At 45.9% G+C, this 17808-nt stretch overlaps 1 protein-coding gene across 2 annotated transcripts in view; it reads right to left on the bottom strand.

The window, feature by feature from the left end:
- Nucleotides 1-17808, bottom strand: part of LPAR2 (lysophosphatidic acid receptor 2) — a 107913-nt gene that overhangs the window by 32871 nt on the left and 57234 nt on the right. For both annotated transcript variants that reach the window (XM_073622510.1, XM_073622511.1), the window contains exon 2: nucleotides 16063-16815. In XM_073622510.1, the coding sequence (XP_073478611.1) occupies nucleotides 16063-16815 (753 nt within the window). The remainder of the gene's footprint in view (nucleotides 1-16062; nucleotides 16816-17808) is intronic.

Here is a 17808-nt window from a genome sequence, read left to right as displayed (position 1 = left end):
AAAAAAATTAATTATTGAAAAATTTTATAATTGAACATTGTGTACTTCAAAAGTATGCACCTTGTGAGTGTACACAACGCTCCCCGTGATTTTTCTATTCTTTATAGAATCCCTGGAAGTCTTCAAGTAGGATCTTTGGATGTTCTCCACACTACCAAAATGTTGTACTTATGTTCAAATCCTGAGTCACGATTTCATGAACAATTGGCTCGATAATTCCCGTTTCCTCTGCAATCATTCTCATAGTGAGCCATCGGTCACGGTTGAGAACAGACCTCACTGCATCCACATTCTGTTCTGTTTTCGACCGATGGCTCGCTATGAGAATGATTGCAGAGGAAACGGGAATTACCAAGTCAATTGTTCATGAAATCGTGATTCAGGATCTGAACCTAAGAAAGTACACCATTTTGGTAGTGTGGATAACATCCAAAGAGCCGTTATGCAGGCTCTGAACGCCATGCCACATGAAGACTTCCAGGGATGCTATAAAGCAGGGGTCTCCAAACTCAAACAAATGGCCAGTTTATTGTCCTTCAGGTTTTAGGAGTGCCGGATTATGTCCAGAAAATGCCCCGGGCCCAGCATCAGTGAGAATAAATATGATCCCAGGGTTGGAGTCAGTACAAGGAGTAGTGCCCCTATTAGTAGGAGGAATAGTATCCAATCATTGGTATCAGTGGAATAAATAATGCCTCATATCAGTGGGAGGAATAGTGCCCCAAGGGCCCGATAAAGGCTAGCAAAGGGCCACAGTTTAGAGAACCCTGCTATAAAGAATGGAAAACTCGCTGGGAACGTTGTGTACACTCACCAGGGGACAATGTTCAATTGTAAAATATTTGCAATAAAAATAATTTTTCAAATATCATTCTCATGACTTTCTGGACACACCTCGTATATAGGCATCTATCAGAAGAAAAAAAAAAACTTAGCTATAGTTTGTCTTTAAAGTGAATCTTCCCCCACCAAAGCGAAAAATTGAAATAGCGTGCAACTAACATTACAGTGAATTGATTTCCACTTCATTGTATAGTGAGACACTGGTGATGTAGGCAGAGCCCCACTGGTGCCCCTGGAAAAGCTATGTCACCAGTGTCTTCTAGGGAGGTCTCCTTTCTATACTGGGAGATCTTGGGGGAAAACTTAAGTACAGTATAAGGTTGTATGATGCGTGACGTATGAGCCTCATCTCGTGCATGCGCCATTCAACATTACCTACCATTATCTTCCTTTCATCCGAAGATCTTTCTAGATTTCAGGTGATCTCAGGGGAAAGGTTTTTTTTCCCCCAAGAGGATGAGTCTAATGTGATAAAGCGCATGTACAAGATGGACTGCAAACTGACGGTGTAGGTTTCAGACCTGCGGAGGAACAGAGCGTTGAGGCAGACCAAGGAGTAAGGCAAGTACTACCAACTTTATTTCTTATAAAGTAATGGTTTGCATTAATGTAGTCAGGTTTGTTAGCTCCTTCCCGCCAAATCTTGGCATCCCTTTAAAGTGATTCTACAGCCTCAAGGTTTTCTGTGTTCTTGTCTGTGCCAATGGACAAAGCAGTGGGGCTTGGGAGCGAGCATGCACACGTGCCCCTGTGTGAAGCAGGTTCCCCCTGGGGGCACTGGACAGAGAGGAGGAGCCAGGAGCTGGACCAAAGAAGAGGAGGTTCAGGGCCGCTCTGTGTAATTCCATTGCACAGAACAAGTAAGTATAGAGATGCTTGTTATCTTTTCTTTTTCCTTTACTATCGCTTTAAGTGAATGGCTATATGCGGCCAGGCTCAGGTAAATGCGGTTGGTTTCTGCATTAGCATTTATCCATGCATGCACACATATAAGGAGAAATGCTGTGGATAAATGCCAATGCAGAAGCCATCTCCGTTTGCCTGACCACAGCTGTAGGCAGCCTTTCACTTATATTGAAAGCTATATGCAGCACGTGCAGCTCTCCGGGTTCCGGAAAGTGTTGGGATTTTATGCATCTACAGTGTATCCGGAAAGTATTCACAGTGCTTCACTTTTTCCACATTTTGTTACGTTACAGCCTTATTCCAAAATGGATTAAATTCATTATTTTTCTCAAAATTCTACAAACAATACCCTATAATGACAACGTGAAAGAAGTTTCTTTGGAATCTTTGCAAATTTAATAAAAATAAAAAATGAAAAATATCCCATGTACATAAGTATCACAGCCTTTGCTCAATACTTTGTTGAAGCACCTTTGGCACCAATTACAGCCTCAAGTCTTTTTGAGTATGATGCTACAAGCTTGGCACACCTATTTTTGGGCAGTTTCTCCCATTCTTCTTTGCAGGACATCTCAAGCTCCCCCTCAGGTTGGATGGGGCGCGTTGGTACACAGCCATTTTCAGATCTCTCCAGAGATGCTCAATCGGTTTCAAGTCTGGGCTCTGGCTGGGCCACTCAAGGACATTCACAGAGTTGTCCCCTAGCCACTACTTTGTTATCTTGGCTGTGTGCTTAGGGTCGTTGTCCTGTTGGAAGACAAACCTTCGTCCCAGTCTGAGGTCCAGAGCGCTCTGGAGCATGTTTTCATCCAGGATGTCTCTTGACATTGCTGCATTCATCTTTCCCTCGACCCTGACTAGTCTCCCAGTTCCTGCCGCTGAAAAACATCCCCACAGCATGATGCTGCCACCACCATGCTTCACTGTAGGAGTGGTATTGGCCAGGTGATGAGCGGTGCCTGGTTTCCTCCAGACATGACGCTTGCCATTCAGGCCAAAGAGTTCAATCTTTGATTCATCAGACCAGAAAATGTAGTTTCTCATGGTCTAAGAGTCCTTCAGGTGCCTTTTGGCAAACTCCAGGCGGGCTGTCATGTGCCTTTTACTGAGGAGTGTCTTCTGTCTGGCCACTCTACCATACAGGCTGATTGGTGGAGTGCTGCAGAGATGGTTGTTCTTCTAGAAGGTTCTCCTCTCTCCACAGAGAAATACTGGAGCTCTGTCAGAGTGACCATCGGGTTCTTGGTCACCTCCCTAACTAAAGCCCTTCTCCTCCATTCGCTTAGTTTGGCCAGGCAGGCCAATCTAGGAAGAGACCTGGTGGTTCCAAACTTCTTCCATTATGGATGATGGAGGCCACTGTGCTCATTGGAACCTTCAATGCTGCAGAAAGTTTTTCGTACCCTTCCCAAGATCTGTGCCTCGATTCAATCCTGTCTCAAAGGTCTACAGACAATTCCTTAGACTTCGTGGCTTGGTTTGTGCTCTGACATGCACTGTTAACTGTGGGGCCTTATATAGACAAGTTTGCGCCTTTCCAAATCATGTCCAATCAACTGAATTTACCAAAAGGTGGACTCCAGATCAAGTTGTAGAAACATCCCAAGGATGATCAATGGAAATAGGATGCACCTGAGCTCAATTTTGAGTGTCATGGCAAAGGCTGTAAATTTGCAAAGATTTCAAACAAACTTCTTTCACATTGTCACTATGGGGTTTTGTTTGTAGAATTTTAAGGGAAAATAATGAATTGAATCCATTTTGTAATAAGGCTGTAACATAACAAAATGTGGAAAAAGTGAAGCGCTGTGAATAATTTCCAGATGCACTATATGTGCATGAGGCCCAAAGTTTCTTCATACTTCCCAGATATTTTCTGCTGAATTTAAATAACCAAACCCAGGAGGCTTGTGTGAATGACCTGGCTATAGACAGAACTAGGAAAACCGATCAGATCTCAGCTGATCCAACCATGTAAGTCCCAATCTGCTTCATATTACTGAATCATCTTGACCTGTCCTCAGCTTGGTGACCCCTGGCATTGAATTGCAGTCTGATGGTTGAGAAACTCTGGAAACATCCACTAACTTTAATCTTTGACACACATATCATATTACATACAAATGAATGCAAGATAGACGGATGTTAAAAAAAAAGTAAACGATAAGAAAAGTGGAGCCTGGGGCTTGGTGCTCATTTCTACATTACAGCGTGCCTTGGCCCGTCCCCATCTCATACCTGGCCTGCTTATTCCTGTTTGTTCTTCTTTATGCTCCCGCACTGCCTCCTGTACACTAGGTGTTTAGCTTCTGCACACTTACCAAACAAAACACTTTTACTGTATATCCACTTGTCACCAAATCATGTACGTGATTGGTTTCAAGTGGTTATACTGGGGTTATGGCTGCAGTTGTATGCCATAACCCCGGTATTTTTTTTTTCAGGCGGAGATGATCTTTCATCTAAAAGCAAACCTAGCTGCTAATTAGCCGCTGGATTGCTTTTAAAGGTGGCGGGAAGGGATGTCCCCCCCACCCACCGATGCCTCTTCAGACTATCCCGTGAGGTCGGGGAGCCCAGTATCTGATATAACGGTGTCGCTGGGTTATCATACAGCTCGATGGTCTAGGATAAGGGTCTCCAAACTTTCTAATCACAGGGCTAGTTTATTGTCCTTCAGACTTTAGGGGGGCCAAACCATAGCCATTGGGAGTAGAAATTGTCCTGGTGTCAGTAGGAAAAAACAATACTATTAGGGAAAGGAATAGCACCCCACCGTTGGTGTCAGTGGGAGGAATAGTGCCCCACTGATGGTGTCAGTGGAAGGAATAGTGTCTTGTATCAGTGCCCCAAAAAAAGCAAAGGGCTGCATCCGGCCACCGGGCCTCAGTTTGGAGATCACTGGTCTAGAAGACCGCATGTGATGCCATTTAAGTCACTTTCGGTTAGGTTAGATGTAAACACTTTTTTTTGAAAAGCATGAGATCTATTTTTTAAAATCTCGTGCTTCCCAGGGTAGAGGAGAGATCTGGGGTCTTATATACGTACATCACACACACACACACATATTATATATATATATATATCAGTGTTCACACCACAGATGTTATGTTTTGCCACAACGTTATAGCAAGAGTAATAATTCTAGCGCTAGACCTCCTCTGTAACGCTAAACTAGTAACCTGTGAAAAATTTTTAAAGCGTCGCCTATGGAGATTTTTAAGTATCGTAGTTTTTCACCATTCCACAAGAGTGCGCAATTTTTTTTTTTTTTTTTAAACAATAGTGTTTATTCAGTTTTGGATTTACAGAAAATAAAACAAAAGCCAGGAACATTATTTAGCATACTTCTACAGATATTATTGACTGTGATAAAAAATTAAGGAAAGAAAAACAAAAAAAAGAGGGGGGGGGGGGGAGGAAAACAAAACAAAAGGGGAGAATAACAACTCTCAGGGTAGTACTTTAACTTAGTTACATCGTCCCAGCCTGGTTCATAGGAACTATACCTTATGCAGATGGCACTGTTTTCCTCCGCCCGTCACCCCTCTGGGAGCTTGCTGTGACTAGGCGGAAGTGCAGTCCCTACAATTCAATATTTATTTATTTGCTTCTAACGTTTTTGTTCCTGTTATCAGCTAAACCCTGGAACCAGACTAGGAAAAGGAAGTGTCAATGTTCATTATCAGTATGAGGACTTTAGTAACTGTATAGAACTCTACTGTTAAGTTATAGTATTATTGTAGCATGTGTACTACACGACTTATATAATATTTTACACAACTATATGGGTTGAGTTCAAAACGAGTCATCAACCCGTTAAAGGAAAACAGTCTTAGCAAAGAACCTGAGAAGAGAAAGAGAAAAGAGAAATAGAAAGGAAAAAAGGGGGGAAAGTGAGACAGTAGGAGGGGGTAAGGGATGGGGAGGTGGTGTGGATGCGCTCCTGCCACGCCGTGGATGCCAAAATTGTCCGGCATCCTACGTATTAGTAAGGTACCTTATCCAGGGATCCCATATTTTATTAAATCCAGTGATCTTATCCTTCAAGATTGCCGTAAGGCGTTCATTTACCATTATCCATGATAGTTTGGCTTTTAGTAAGTAAAAGGGGACTGTGTGAGACCTCCAGGACTTGGCTATTGAAATCCTGGCCGCCGCAAATATGAATGTGATTAGTCTACGCATTGACTTTGATGCCCCCTCCACTGGGCGTCCCAGCAGCGCGTGCAGAGGTGATTTAATTAGATTCACTTGCGTGAGGGAGTATATAAGATTATACGTGCGTATCCAAAATCTCCTCACTTTGGGGCAGTAATGTAATGCCGTTTACATTACATCCTCTGAGGCACTGGGGGGACGCCCCTGGGACGAAGGTTGCTAACCTCTCTGGGACCATGTACCATCGCATCATTACTTTATAATTTGCCTCTATCAGGGAGGTATTAACAAGCGACTTAGATGCATTCTGTATTATTTTGCTCCATTCTTCCATGTCCAGATCCATATCCATGTCTTGCTCCCATTTATGCATATAGTACAGTTTTGAGGTAGATAAAGTCAAGATATTATATATCTGTGATATGTGACCAGTGTGTTTATCAAAATTCCTACAGAGGCTTTCCATTGGGGTGAATGTGGTGAGATCAGAGGTGCGATTCAATGTCGCCAAGAAATGCCTTATCTGGGTAAAGCGAAAAAGTTCTGAATTTGGAAAGTTATATTTCTCCTGTAAGGTTGATTTTGACAAAGCACCTCTGTGGTCACAAAAATCTGCAATGTGCATTAAACCTTTATTGGTCCACCACAAAAAATTTTGGGGTTGGAGACCCGGAAGTGAACAATGCATTTCCAAATAGAGGGGCCAATGGGGTGTGTTGGGACTTAAACCTGTGGGCTGTCAGCAGTCTGTCCCACAAGTTCAGGGAGAACGATAAAGGAGTGCGCAATTTTGAAGTGTGACATGTTAGGTTTCTGTTTACTCAGCGTAACATCTTTTGTATTTTACCAAAAAAATCGGGTTATATATTGTGTTTTTTTTGCATTAAAATTCATTAAAGTGTTTTTTTTATCCCCAAAAGAATTGTGAAAAACCTCTATGCAAATAGCATGTGACATAAAAAATTGCAACACCCACCATTTTATTCTTTAGGGCTTCTGCTAAAGAAAAGAATAAAATAGAATATATATATATATATATATATCGCAATCGCTGACTGTGCAAACAATCATGACTAGTTGCGGCCGCTGTCAGCCTGTCATTGCATTGTATGGGCTGAGCATGTGCAAATCTTCGCACACACCCGGTCATCACAGCAGCAGGAACCCACAGATTCTTGTCACTGCAATTTGCGGTGTGTGCTAAATGCTCGTGTGAATATCATTAAAAGCTGGCCATAGACTAGTAGAAATGTATTTGAAAATTTTTGTTTTAAGAATGTTTGTTCAATTTTCTAAATGAATGGGGCCAAAACGATGTTCGCTTCAAACCGCAGTGAGGAAAAAAATTTGCAGGATGTTTTTTTTTTTTGTGGTTTTTGTTTGTTCATTCAACACCATTATCGAATGTGGAAAGGAAACTTTAACTGGGTTACCTTCTAAAGACATTGGTAAAGTCATCGAACGTGCTAATGAGAATTTACGTACGAATGTTTGTACAAACATTCATTTGAAAATGTATTAGTGTATGCCCAGCTTCAGGCAATGATTTTATCTGATCCACAGCTGAAGTCAGTGGCGAATCCTCAATGTGTACAGATGGAAGACTAAGGTCAGGAGAGGCTGCCTATTGACTACGCTTCTACATTCTCCCCCCCTCCCCCATATAAGGGGGGACTCTGATGTAAAGGGGAATCCTAATGTAGACCCTAATTTAAAGAAGAACTCTAATGTGATGTAAGAGGGGACTCTGTTGTAACAGGGATTCTAATGGGGACCCTGATGTAAGGGGGGGACTTTGATGTAACATGGAAACTGATGGGGACCCCGATGTAAAGGGGGACTCTAATGGGGACCCTGATGTAACAGGGACATTGATCGGGACCGTGATGTAAGGGGAGACCTTACTGGAGACCCTGATGTAACAGGGACATTGATGGGGACCCTGAAGTAAGAGGGGACTCTGATGTAACAGGGACACTAATGGGGACCTTGATATAATAGGGACACTGATGGGGACCCTGATGTAAAGGGGGACTCTGATGTAACAGGGACACTGATGGGGACCCTGATGTAAAGGGGGACTCCAATGGTGACCCTGATGTAACAGGGACACTGATGGGAACTCTAATGGGGACCCTGATGTAACAGGGACATTGATCGGGACCCTGATGTAAGGGGAGACCTTACTGGAGACCCTGATATAATAGGGACACTGATGGGGACCCTGATATAATAGGGACACTGATGGGGACCCTGATATAAGGGGGGACTCTGATGCAACAGGGACACTGATGGGGACACTGATGGGGGCCCTGATGTAAGGAGGGACTCTGATGTAACAGGTACACTGATGGGGACCCTGATGTAAGAGGGGACTCTGATGTAACAGGGACACTAATGGGGACCTTGATATAATAGGGACACTGATGGGGACCCTGATGTAAGGAGGGACTCTGATGTAACAGGGACACTAATGGGGACCCTAATGTAACAGGGACACTAATGGGGACCTTGATATAATAGGGACACTAATGGGGACCCTGATGTAACAGGGACCCTGATGTAACAGGGACATTGATCGGGACCCTGATGTAAGGGGAGACCTTACTGGAGACCCTGATGTAACAGGGACATTGATGGGGACCCTGATGTAAGAGGGGACTCTGATGTAACAGGGACACTAATGGGGACCTTGATATAATAGGGACACTGATGGGGACCCTGATGTAAAGGGGGACTCTGATGTAACAGGGACACTGATGGGGACCCTGATGTAAAGGGGGACTCCAATGGTGACCCTGATGTAACAGGGACACTGATGGGAACTCTAATGGGGACCCTGATGTAACAGGGACATTGATCGGGACCCTGATGTAAGGGGAGACCTTACTGGAGACCCTGATATAATAGGGACACTGATGGGGACCCTGATATAAGGGGGGACTCTGATGCAACAGGGACACTAATGGGGACCTTGATATAATAGGGACACTGATGGGGACCCTGATGTAAGGAGGGACTCTGATGTAACAGGGACACTAATGGGGACCCTGATGTAAGGAGGGACTCTGATGTAACAGGGACACTAATGGGGACCCTGATGTAACAGGGACACTAATGGGGACCTTGATATAATAGGGACACTAATGGGGACCCTGATGTAAGGAGGGACTCTGATGTAACAGGGACACTAATGGGGACCCTGATGTAAGAGGGACACTAATGGGGACCTTGATGTAACAGGGACACTAATGGGATCCTGTTGCAAGTCCCCATTCACACTAAACGCGGCTTTGAAATTGCACTACTTCAGCGCGATTTTAAAGCCATAGGACAGTGTGATTTCATCTGCAGCTTGCCGATATATGTGCAATTTCATGCACAGATGTCAATCAAGTCACAAATGAAATTGTGAAAAATAGTGCAGGAACTATTTTTAAATCGGACAGATTAAGACAGGGCCATAGAATACATTAGATGCAAGTTCAGGTGCGATTTGTAAATGGCACGTCACGCCGGTGTGAACGTGGGGGTTAAGGTGGGGACTCTGATGGGGATTGTTTTTGGCCAGCAAATATTTGTAAAATATACAATGTGACCCTCATACTGAAAAGTTTTCGGCATCAGTACTCTATGTTCTGTGTCACCACCCAGAACAAGTATGAAGACAGAGGGCCAGCACCACAGCCAGGCAACAGAAGATGTCAGCAATGGCAGCCTCCTCGCTTCTTGCAGGAAAGGCTTCTGGTATCCGTGTCTTTGAGCGCAATAGATAGATGCAATAGATAAGATGTGCTGTCATTGCGAATAAAATCCACAATTAAATTTCAGAAGGGAGCTCCACACAGTTTTTAAACAAGGCTGGTCTAGGAGCTCCTCTCCACCTCAGCCACTGCGTCCATGAGCGCCGCATTCACAAGACAATCTTCTGTCATCAGTAGGGTTGCCACCTCATCCCTTTAAGACCGAACACACATAAATTACACAGGTTCTGTGGCTGGTTGAGGTGGTAATTAAACTCACTTAGTGCCTTATCTGCATTTAATTAGCCTCAGAACCTGTATAATTCATATGTGTTCGGATTTAAAGAGATGAGGTGGCAACCCTAGTCATCAGCCATTCAGACCCGGAAAAGGCTGGGAGATGGGGCCGCTCCGGGATTACTAACAGGAAGCATGCCGTGTACAGCAATGTCATGCTGATTTCATTGTAAGATCACCTCACCTTTCTCCTCACACACCCCACCTGCCAGGCATCCATTTCCACTGGAGAGAAGCCCAAATCTGGGTCACAGGAATAGTCAGATTTCTGTACACCCGGCAAGTTCCCGGAACACCATCGACAGACCTGTCCGGGCAGAATTCACATCCAGTATTCATTCTGGCTACCTCAGTGCTCAGCTGATAGTATACAGTATCTATACGTATTCTCTATCACACATCGTTTGCACACCTGCTGAATCCTCAGCTTATTCACTAAGAACCAGTAAGCTGTAATAAATGCTTTTTTTTCCTTTTTGGTTTTAGATACACTCTGGGGTTTATTTACTAAAACTGGAGCGTGCAAAATCAGGTGCAGCTCTGCATAGAAAACAATCAGCTTCCAGGTTTTATTGTGAAATCTTAATTGAACAAGCTGAAGTTAGAAGCTGATTGGCTACCGTGAAGAGCTGCACCAGATTTTGCACTATCCAGTTTTAGTAAACCAACCCCCTTATTTGCATACAGGCAACAGTTGTACCTTCGGTTATGGGACAATTCTTTTCAGGTGCGGTAATTCATGTAATTAGGGGAAGTTTTGGGGAAGTGCTCACCGGATCATTTCCTCTATTCAAAAACTGCACACAAAAGAGATATTGGCATTCATTTACGATAATTTACTAAAATAGAAGCTGTTCATGTTAGAAAAAGGAACGTTCCTCTAGCTTATTAAATAAGCTGAAGCTATGTTCACAGTGAATACCCAATTATGTCCACTGAAAATGTTAATTTTAGCCTTTGCATATGACTATTCTCTCAGGTTTATGGGTAGCTTTGAGGAATTGGACAATTCCTCATGCGTAAATAGGAGTACGTTAATTTTTTTTTCTAATTTTAAATATAAATTTTCTTTTACATTTTTTTTTTTTATTATTCAACATTATTGCTATCACGAGGGGTGAACAATGCCCCTTGTGATAGTTTGGGCATGGGCAGTGACAGGTACTCTTTATGGAGAGATCAGGAGTCTATTAGTCCCTTGATCCCTCCTCTGTGCTCCATGGCAGCTAATCAAACAGAGACATAGAACCAAAACCGAATATCACTAAATCCTTGTCGCTTCCAGCATCATTTGTCACAGAGGACATAGAGGAGATGGAGGAACGATGTTCCTTGATCTCCTCTGTGAACAGCTGACCTGAGTGCTTGCAGCAGCGGTGGAATGGGAGAGCCTGGGAACAGTGGCGGGGGGCCCCATTCAGAGCCCTATTAACTGCTCGGATCACTTTTATATGAAAGCCCATTGCTTTAAAAAAAACAATACCAGGATCATGGTTGCAGTTGCTGCCATGATCCTGGTATGACCACTAAGGATGAGCTCCTGCGTGTTCGCATGCTGCACGTGCCGAGCCCGCCAGGAACTAGGCACTGCACAGCGCTAATCACAAGCAGTGAGACATTTCCCGATGTGCGGCTGCAGAGATCGGGAAATGTCTCACTGCCTGTGATTAGCACAGCGCAGAGCAGACTTCCTGGCGGGCTCGGCACATGCAGCATGCGAACACGCCGGAGCTCATCCTTAATGACCACTTCCCATCCAGGATGTTTATATATGGACAGGAAGCAGTTAGGCCCCTTTCACACGAGCACCTCTGGTAAGGGGAACTCGCTTGCTCAGTGGGGGATCTCTCCGCTGATCCCTGCTGAGCAGGCGGATGACAGGTCCCACTCTGCAATCAAATGGAAACATCCACCGGACATATAGGGAATAGGACCACCATCCATCTGTTTTTGGCGGACAGGATCGGATGGCGCCGGGTATCAGCAGACACGTGTCCACTGACATCCACTGCTCCATAGAAGAGACTGGAGGGTCCGATCAGGTCCACCTGCAAAACTGACAGGCGGACCTGATTGGACAGCCCGTGTGAAAGGGGCCTTAAGGTAAGTTAAAAAGGGTATTTAGGAAGTTTTTTTTTTTGAAACTAGCATTCAGTGAGAGGGAGAAAGGGGATTACTATGATCATAGGTGTGTGCAGCCTATTGCATTAGGGTGTGCACCCCAAAGCTCAAACACACATGCCTTTCTCTGTAGCCTCAGCTGAACATGGCAGTGAATGAATGGGAAGTGTTCTGTGCTAAGTGGCTTCCTGTTCATTCACAAACTGAAGCATAGTAAAAAAAAATGTTTACTATGCTTCAGCTATGAATGGACACAGTGAGCGTGTGTTCACTGTGTTAATTTAGAAAAGGAAGGGGCTGGTACATTACATATTTACTAGCCCCTTTCCCCGCTCTCCATCCTGAAACATCCCCCACAGCAGCCAGGGGGAGAGAAGCCAGAATCACTGTGGGGCTGGGGGGGGGGCAACAAAAGGGGAGGAAGCCCGGGCAGTAGGGGGAATTGTCACCGCACATATGGGTTGATTTACTAAAACTGGAGAGTGCAAAATCTGGCACAGCTCTACATAGAAACCAATCAGCTTCCAGTTTTTTTTTTTGTCAAAGCTTAATTGAACCAAAGTTGGTAGCAGTTGCACCAGATTTTGCACTCTCTGGTTTTAGTAAATCAACCCTTTAGTGATTAGGGTGTGCCCAGGCACACCTGGCACACCCCCTGCGCACGCCTATGACTATGATCCTGAAGATTGGCTTTAAAAAAAGAGAAAACTAATACGACCACCTCATCTTACTGGTAAGCTGTAATATATAACATACCTGTTCCTGGGTTTAGATACACCTTGACAAATGTAAACTGTCCAATAATCTCAACAGTGACAATATACAAACATACACAAGGCTCCATTACACATAATGAAGTAAAGCACAGAGTTGTCTTTTGGTGTTTGAATCACATTAATCTCCAGGAGAAATCTAAGGTGACTAGCGGGATAATACACCCACCACACCTTCGTAACTTTTAATTGAACCTATTATCATGCATGCCAACACCCCAGGTAGATGGAAGCAGCTATAAAAAAATCTAAACAAGTAGATGTAAACTCTAACATTTAGCTTACTATCATTAAATATCATAGGTAATTGCCATTTCGCCTAATTATAATGCTTCTTTCGCCCTTTTTTCATCCTTTGTTGCATCTCGGTGCTACTGATCGCTTGCAGTCTCTTTGCAGCCACTTGCTGACTACATGCACTCTTGCAAAGGCTGCATAGCATTTCCTAATGGTGACAACAAGGGACCAAAACTGCATTGTGTGGGTTGAAATGGCCACTTTAAAGCTGGCCATACTCTGTTTGAATTTCAAAATTCAAGCTGTTGGTGGCCCTCAACAAACTGACTGAAAAATCGTATAGGCCAGGTGAAGAATTGTCAGCCAAACAGTGGCTACATCCTTCACAGGCTCGGGCCTGTCTGTCCTGACCTGGACAGTACGATGCAGACATGCGCCTCTCACAGCTCCCTTTACACACTGACCCTTTCAGGAGGGTGGGCCCTGAGTTCTAACTTTTGCTCCAAGATTAAGGCTGGGTTCACACTGGTCCGACAAACGCTCCGACATTGGGAGCTCATGTCGCATGACGTGTGAAATTTAATGTTTCCCTATGGGAGCCGTCCTAACTGGTCCGACACAAGTCGTTCCGACTTTAGAAATGCTCCCTGTACTACTTTGGTCCGACTTTGATCCTACTTCAGTCTATTGACTATCATTGAAGTCGGATCAAAGTCGGATTGCCGTCTTGCATGATCCGACTTTGGCACGCGACTTGTGCTCAGATGTTCTTGAGGGGGAACTCCGCGCCAAATTTTAAATAAAAAACCGGCATGGGTTCCCCCTCCAAGAGCATACCAGGCCCTTGGGTCTGGTATGGACCTTGAGGGGAACCCCCTACGCCGATAAAAACGGCGTGGGGGTCCCCCCCAATCCATACCAGACCCTTATCCGAGCACGCAGCCCGGCCGGACAGGAATGGGGGTGGGGACGAGCGAGCGCCCCCCCCCCCTCCTGAGCCGTACCAGGCCGCATGCCCTCAACATGGGGGGTTGGTGCTTTGGGGGAGGGGGCGCGCTGCGGCCCCCCACCCCAAAGCACCTTGTCCCCATGTTGATGAGGACAAGGGCCTCTTCCCGACAACCCTGGCCGTTGGTTGTCGGGGTCTGCGGGCGGGGGGCTTATCGGAATCCGGGAGCCCCCTTTAATAAGGGAGCCCCCAGATCCCGGCCCCCCACCCTATGTGAATGAGTATGGGGTACAGCGTACCCCTACCCATTCACCTAGGAAAAAAGTGTCAATTTAAAAAAAAAACACTACACAGATTTTTAAAGCATTTTATTAGACAGCTCCGGGGGTCTTCTTCCGACTTCGGGGGTCTCTCCGGTTCTTCTCCACGCTCTCCGGATCTTCTGCCGGGCTCCTCCGCTCTCTTCTGCTCTTTTGCCGCTCTTTTGCTAAAGCGGAGGAGCCCGGTCTTCAATCTTCTGCCTTCTGCCTTCTGCCTTCTGCCTTCTGCCTTCTGCCTTCTGCCTTCTGCCCTCTTCTCCTGATGTTGACACGACGCTCTCCGGGGCTAGAATGCTCTCTGTGCGCTCTGCTCTGACTTATATAGGCGGTGACCCCGCCCCCTTATGCCGTCACAGTCCCTGGGCATGCTGGGACTGTGACGTTTTAGGGGGCGTGGTCATCGGGTGATGACCACGCCCCCTAAAACGTCACAGTCCCAGCATGCCCAGGGACTGTGACGGCATAAGGGGGCGGGGTCACCGCCTATATAAGTCAGAGCAGAGCGCACAGAGAGCATTCTAGCCCCGGAGAGCGTCGTGTCAACATCAGGAGAAGAGGGCAGAAGGCAGAAGGCAGAAGGCAGAAGGCAGAAGGCAGAAGGCAGAAGATTGAAGACCGGGCTCCTCCGCTTTAGCAAAAGAGCGGCAAAAGAGCAGAAGAGAGCGGAGGAGCCCGGCAGAAGATCCGGAGAGCGTGGAGAAGAACCGGAGAGACCCCCGAAGTCGGAAGAAGACCCCCGGAGCTGTCTAATAAAATGCTTTAAAAATCTGTGTAGTGTTTTTTTTTTAAATTGACACTTTTTTCCTAGGTGAATGGGTAGGGGTACGCTGTACCCCATACTCATTCACATAGGGTGGGGGGCCGGGATCTGGGGGCTCCCTTATTAAAGGGGGCTCCCGGATTCCGATAAGCCCCCCGCCCGCAGACCCCGACAACCAACGGCCAGGGTTGTCGGGAAGAGGCCCTTGTCCTCATCGACATGGGGACAAGGTGCTTTGGGGTGGGGGGGCCGCAGCGCGCCCCCCTCCCCCAAGGCACCACCCCCCATGTTGAGGGCATGCGGCCTGGTACGGTTCAGGAGGGGGGGGCGCTCGCTCGTCCCCACCCCCATTCCTGTCCGGCCGGGCTGCGTGCTCGGATAAGGGTCTGGTATGGATTGGGGGCGACCCCCCACGCCGTTTTTTCGGCGTAGGGGGTTCCCCTCAAGGTCCATACCAGACCCAAGGGCCTGGTATGCCTCTGGAGGGGGAACCCATGCCGGTTTTTTATTTAAAATTTGGCGCGGAGTTCCCCCCTAAAGATTCATACCAAACACAGTGCCGGCATTGGCGGGGATCCAAGTCGGATCCCCGTTCATTGAAAGTCGGACACATGCCGGCTTCATGTCGCAGGGCAAAGTCGGATCCAAAGTAGGACGGCTGTCGTGTCGCACCAGTGTGAACCCAGCCTAAAACAGCATACACCTGCATCATTAGTGTGCCCGTTTCCTGGAAAACCTGGCCCAGACCACCATATTAAAACAGTGGCACAGCTTCGCCCCACCACAATATGAATAAGGACCTTCTAAGCAGGATCCCCAGCTATTATTTCAAATATAGCTGCAGATGTCCAAGTATCGAACGTTTCTTTTGAAATGTCAATAACCTGCTCAACATATATTGGGTTTTGGGTTTATTTCTACTTAACTTCAACAATCACAAGGCAGTACTTACTTAAAATGATGAACACTGTCTTCATTAAGTTGTACATGGTCTCCCGGTATTTTGGATGGAATGACGTGTGCTTAGACATCCTCACCATCTTCCTCTTGACGTATATAAAGATATGCATGTATACCACCATCATAATCAGAAAGGCCACCAAGTTGGATACCGCCCAAAAGATGAGATAACTCCGACTGTACAAGGGGGCCATCCGTGAGCAAGTCTGGATATCACAAACGCAGTGCCAGCCGAAAGATGGTATAAGTCCCAGTAACAGCGCCGCAAGCCATATACAGGCTATGAGGATGCAAACCCGCTGGTTGGACATCTTACTATGCAGCTGCATAGTAAATATTGTCTGGTGTCGCTCCACAGCTATGGCCAACAGATTGGCCACAGAGGCTGTCAAGCTAGTGTCCAGTAAGCTCTGGCGAAGCAGCCATGTTTTCACAGTCAGGCTGAGCGTCCGTGGTCCAGTATGGAACATGAGATAAGTGTAGGCCACTCCAGCGAATAAATCAGCGGCCGCCAGATTCCCTAGGAGATAGTAGATAGGGTAATGAAAGCGTTTGTTGATTATAATGGCTGTTATCACTAAGGTGTTGGTCAACAGCACAAAGACACACACGGTTAGTCCCAATCCGACCACCAGAGCATCTTTTGGTCTCCATATCGTCGATAATTCTTTTCCGCTATTATTGTAGAAGAATAAGATGCTTTCATTGAAAAAGCACTGCTTCATTTTGATGGGTTCGAAGAAACCTGAAATAAAAGAAAAAAAAAAGGAACACTAGTAAAAAGACTGCTAAACACTTGGCCATTACAAATTTGATTTAAAAATGCATATATCAGAAAAAACTTATGCCCATATTAAAAAGGTTAAAGAAGATGTAAACCCCAAATAATGACATTTAGTTTAGGCAACTGCCATGTTTTTTTACACTGTGTTCATTGTTTCTGCAGATTTTTTGCATCTTAGTGCTACTGATCACCTCCAGCCTCTTTAAGCCACTTCTTGTCTACGTGCACCAGCTCCACCTTCATCTGCACATCATTGTTCTGGAGCAGCTTCCTAATCATGACAACAGTGGACCATGTCTGAGCATTGTGTGCAAGTATGGCTGCTTGTAGTTTCCACCAGAAACGTATGTGACAGGGTGATAACCAGGACTTTTTTTTTTTTTTTCCCAGAGAATAGGTGCAGGTACTCTCCACTTTTGAGTCCCCTTGTCTTTGCCCCCTACCCACCTCTGAGCACTGTCTCTTGGTTCCACCTCCTACCCACCTCCCAGTATCGCCCCTTTTAGGAAATACAGAAACAAGCAGTGGCAGCCGCTCCATTACGGTCACAGGTGTACCACCCCCCTATCCATGCGTCCAGCCCCCTAATCTACATGCGGGACACCAGAAGCATGAATTCCAATGGGGTTGTTTTGTTTTTAAGCACGTGATTAGAGCCAGAGGCTCTAATAGGCTTCAAAAAAGTGTGGGCTCGGGAGCAAAGCACTGCGCCCTGAGCCCACCAAGTGACAACAGCAAATGAATATTTGATATTGTCAGACTGATTCTCCTCCCGGCAAATTTAGGAAACTGTTCCTGAGACCCATTTCCCGATTGGCCGAAAGGAGAAGCGATCCTATTGGCCTAGTAGGAGGAGGGAAGAGACGCACGGCTGCCGTGATGCAGTGGAGGAGACGCACCAGACTGACCCACCAGCCGCCACTGCTGGAGTTGCTGTGTTCGGAGATTGACTCA

Source organism: Aquarana catesbeiana, linkage group LG03 (genome assembly GCF_042186555.1).
Source record: "Aquarana catesbeiana isolate 2022-GZ linkage group LG03, ASM4218655v1, whole genome shotgun sequence".
In the NCBI taxonomy this organism is placed as follows: domain Eukaryota; kingdom Metazoa; phylum Chordata; class Amphibia; order Anura; family Ranidae; genus Aquarana; species Aquarana catesbeiana.
Note: the sequence above shows the minus strand (reverse complement) of the source record. Positions and strands in the feature narration are given on the sequence as shown.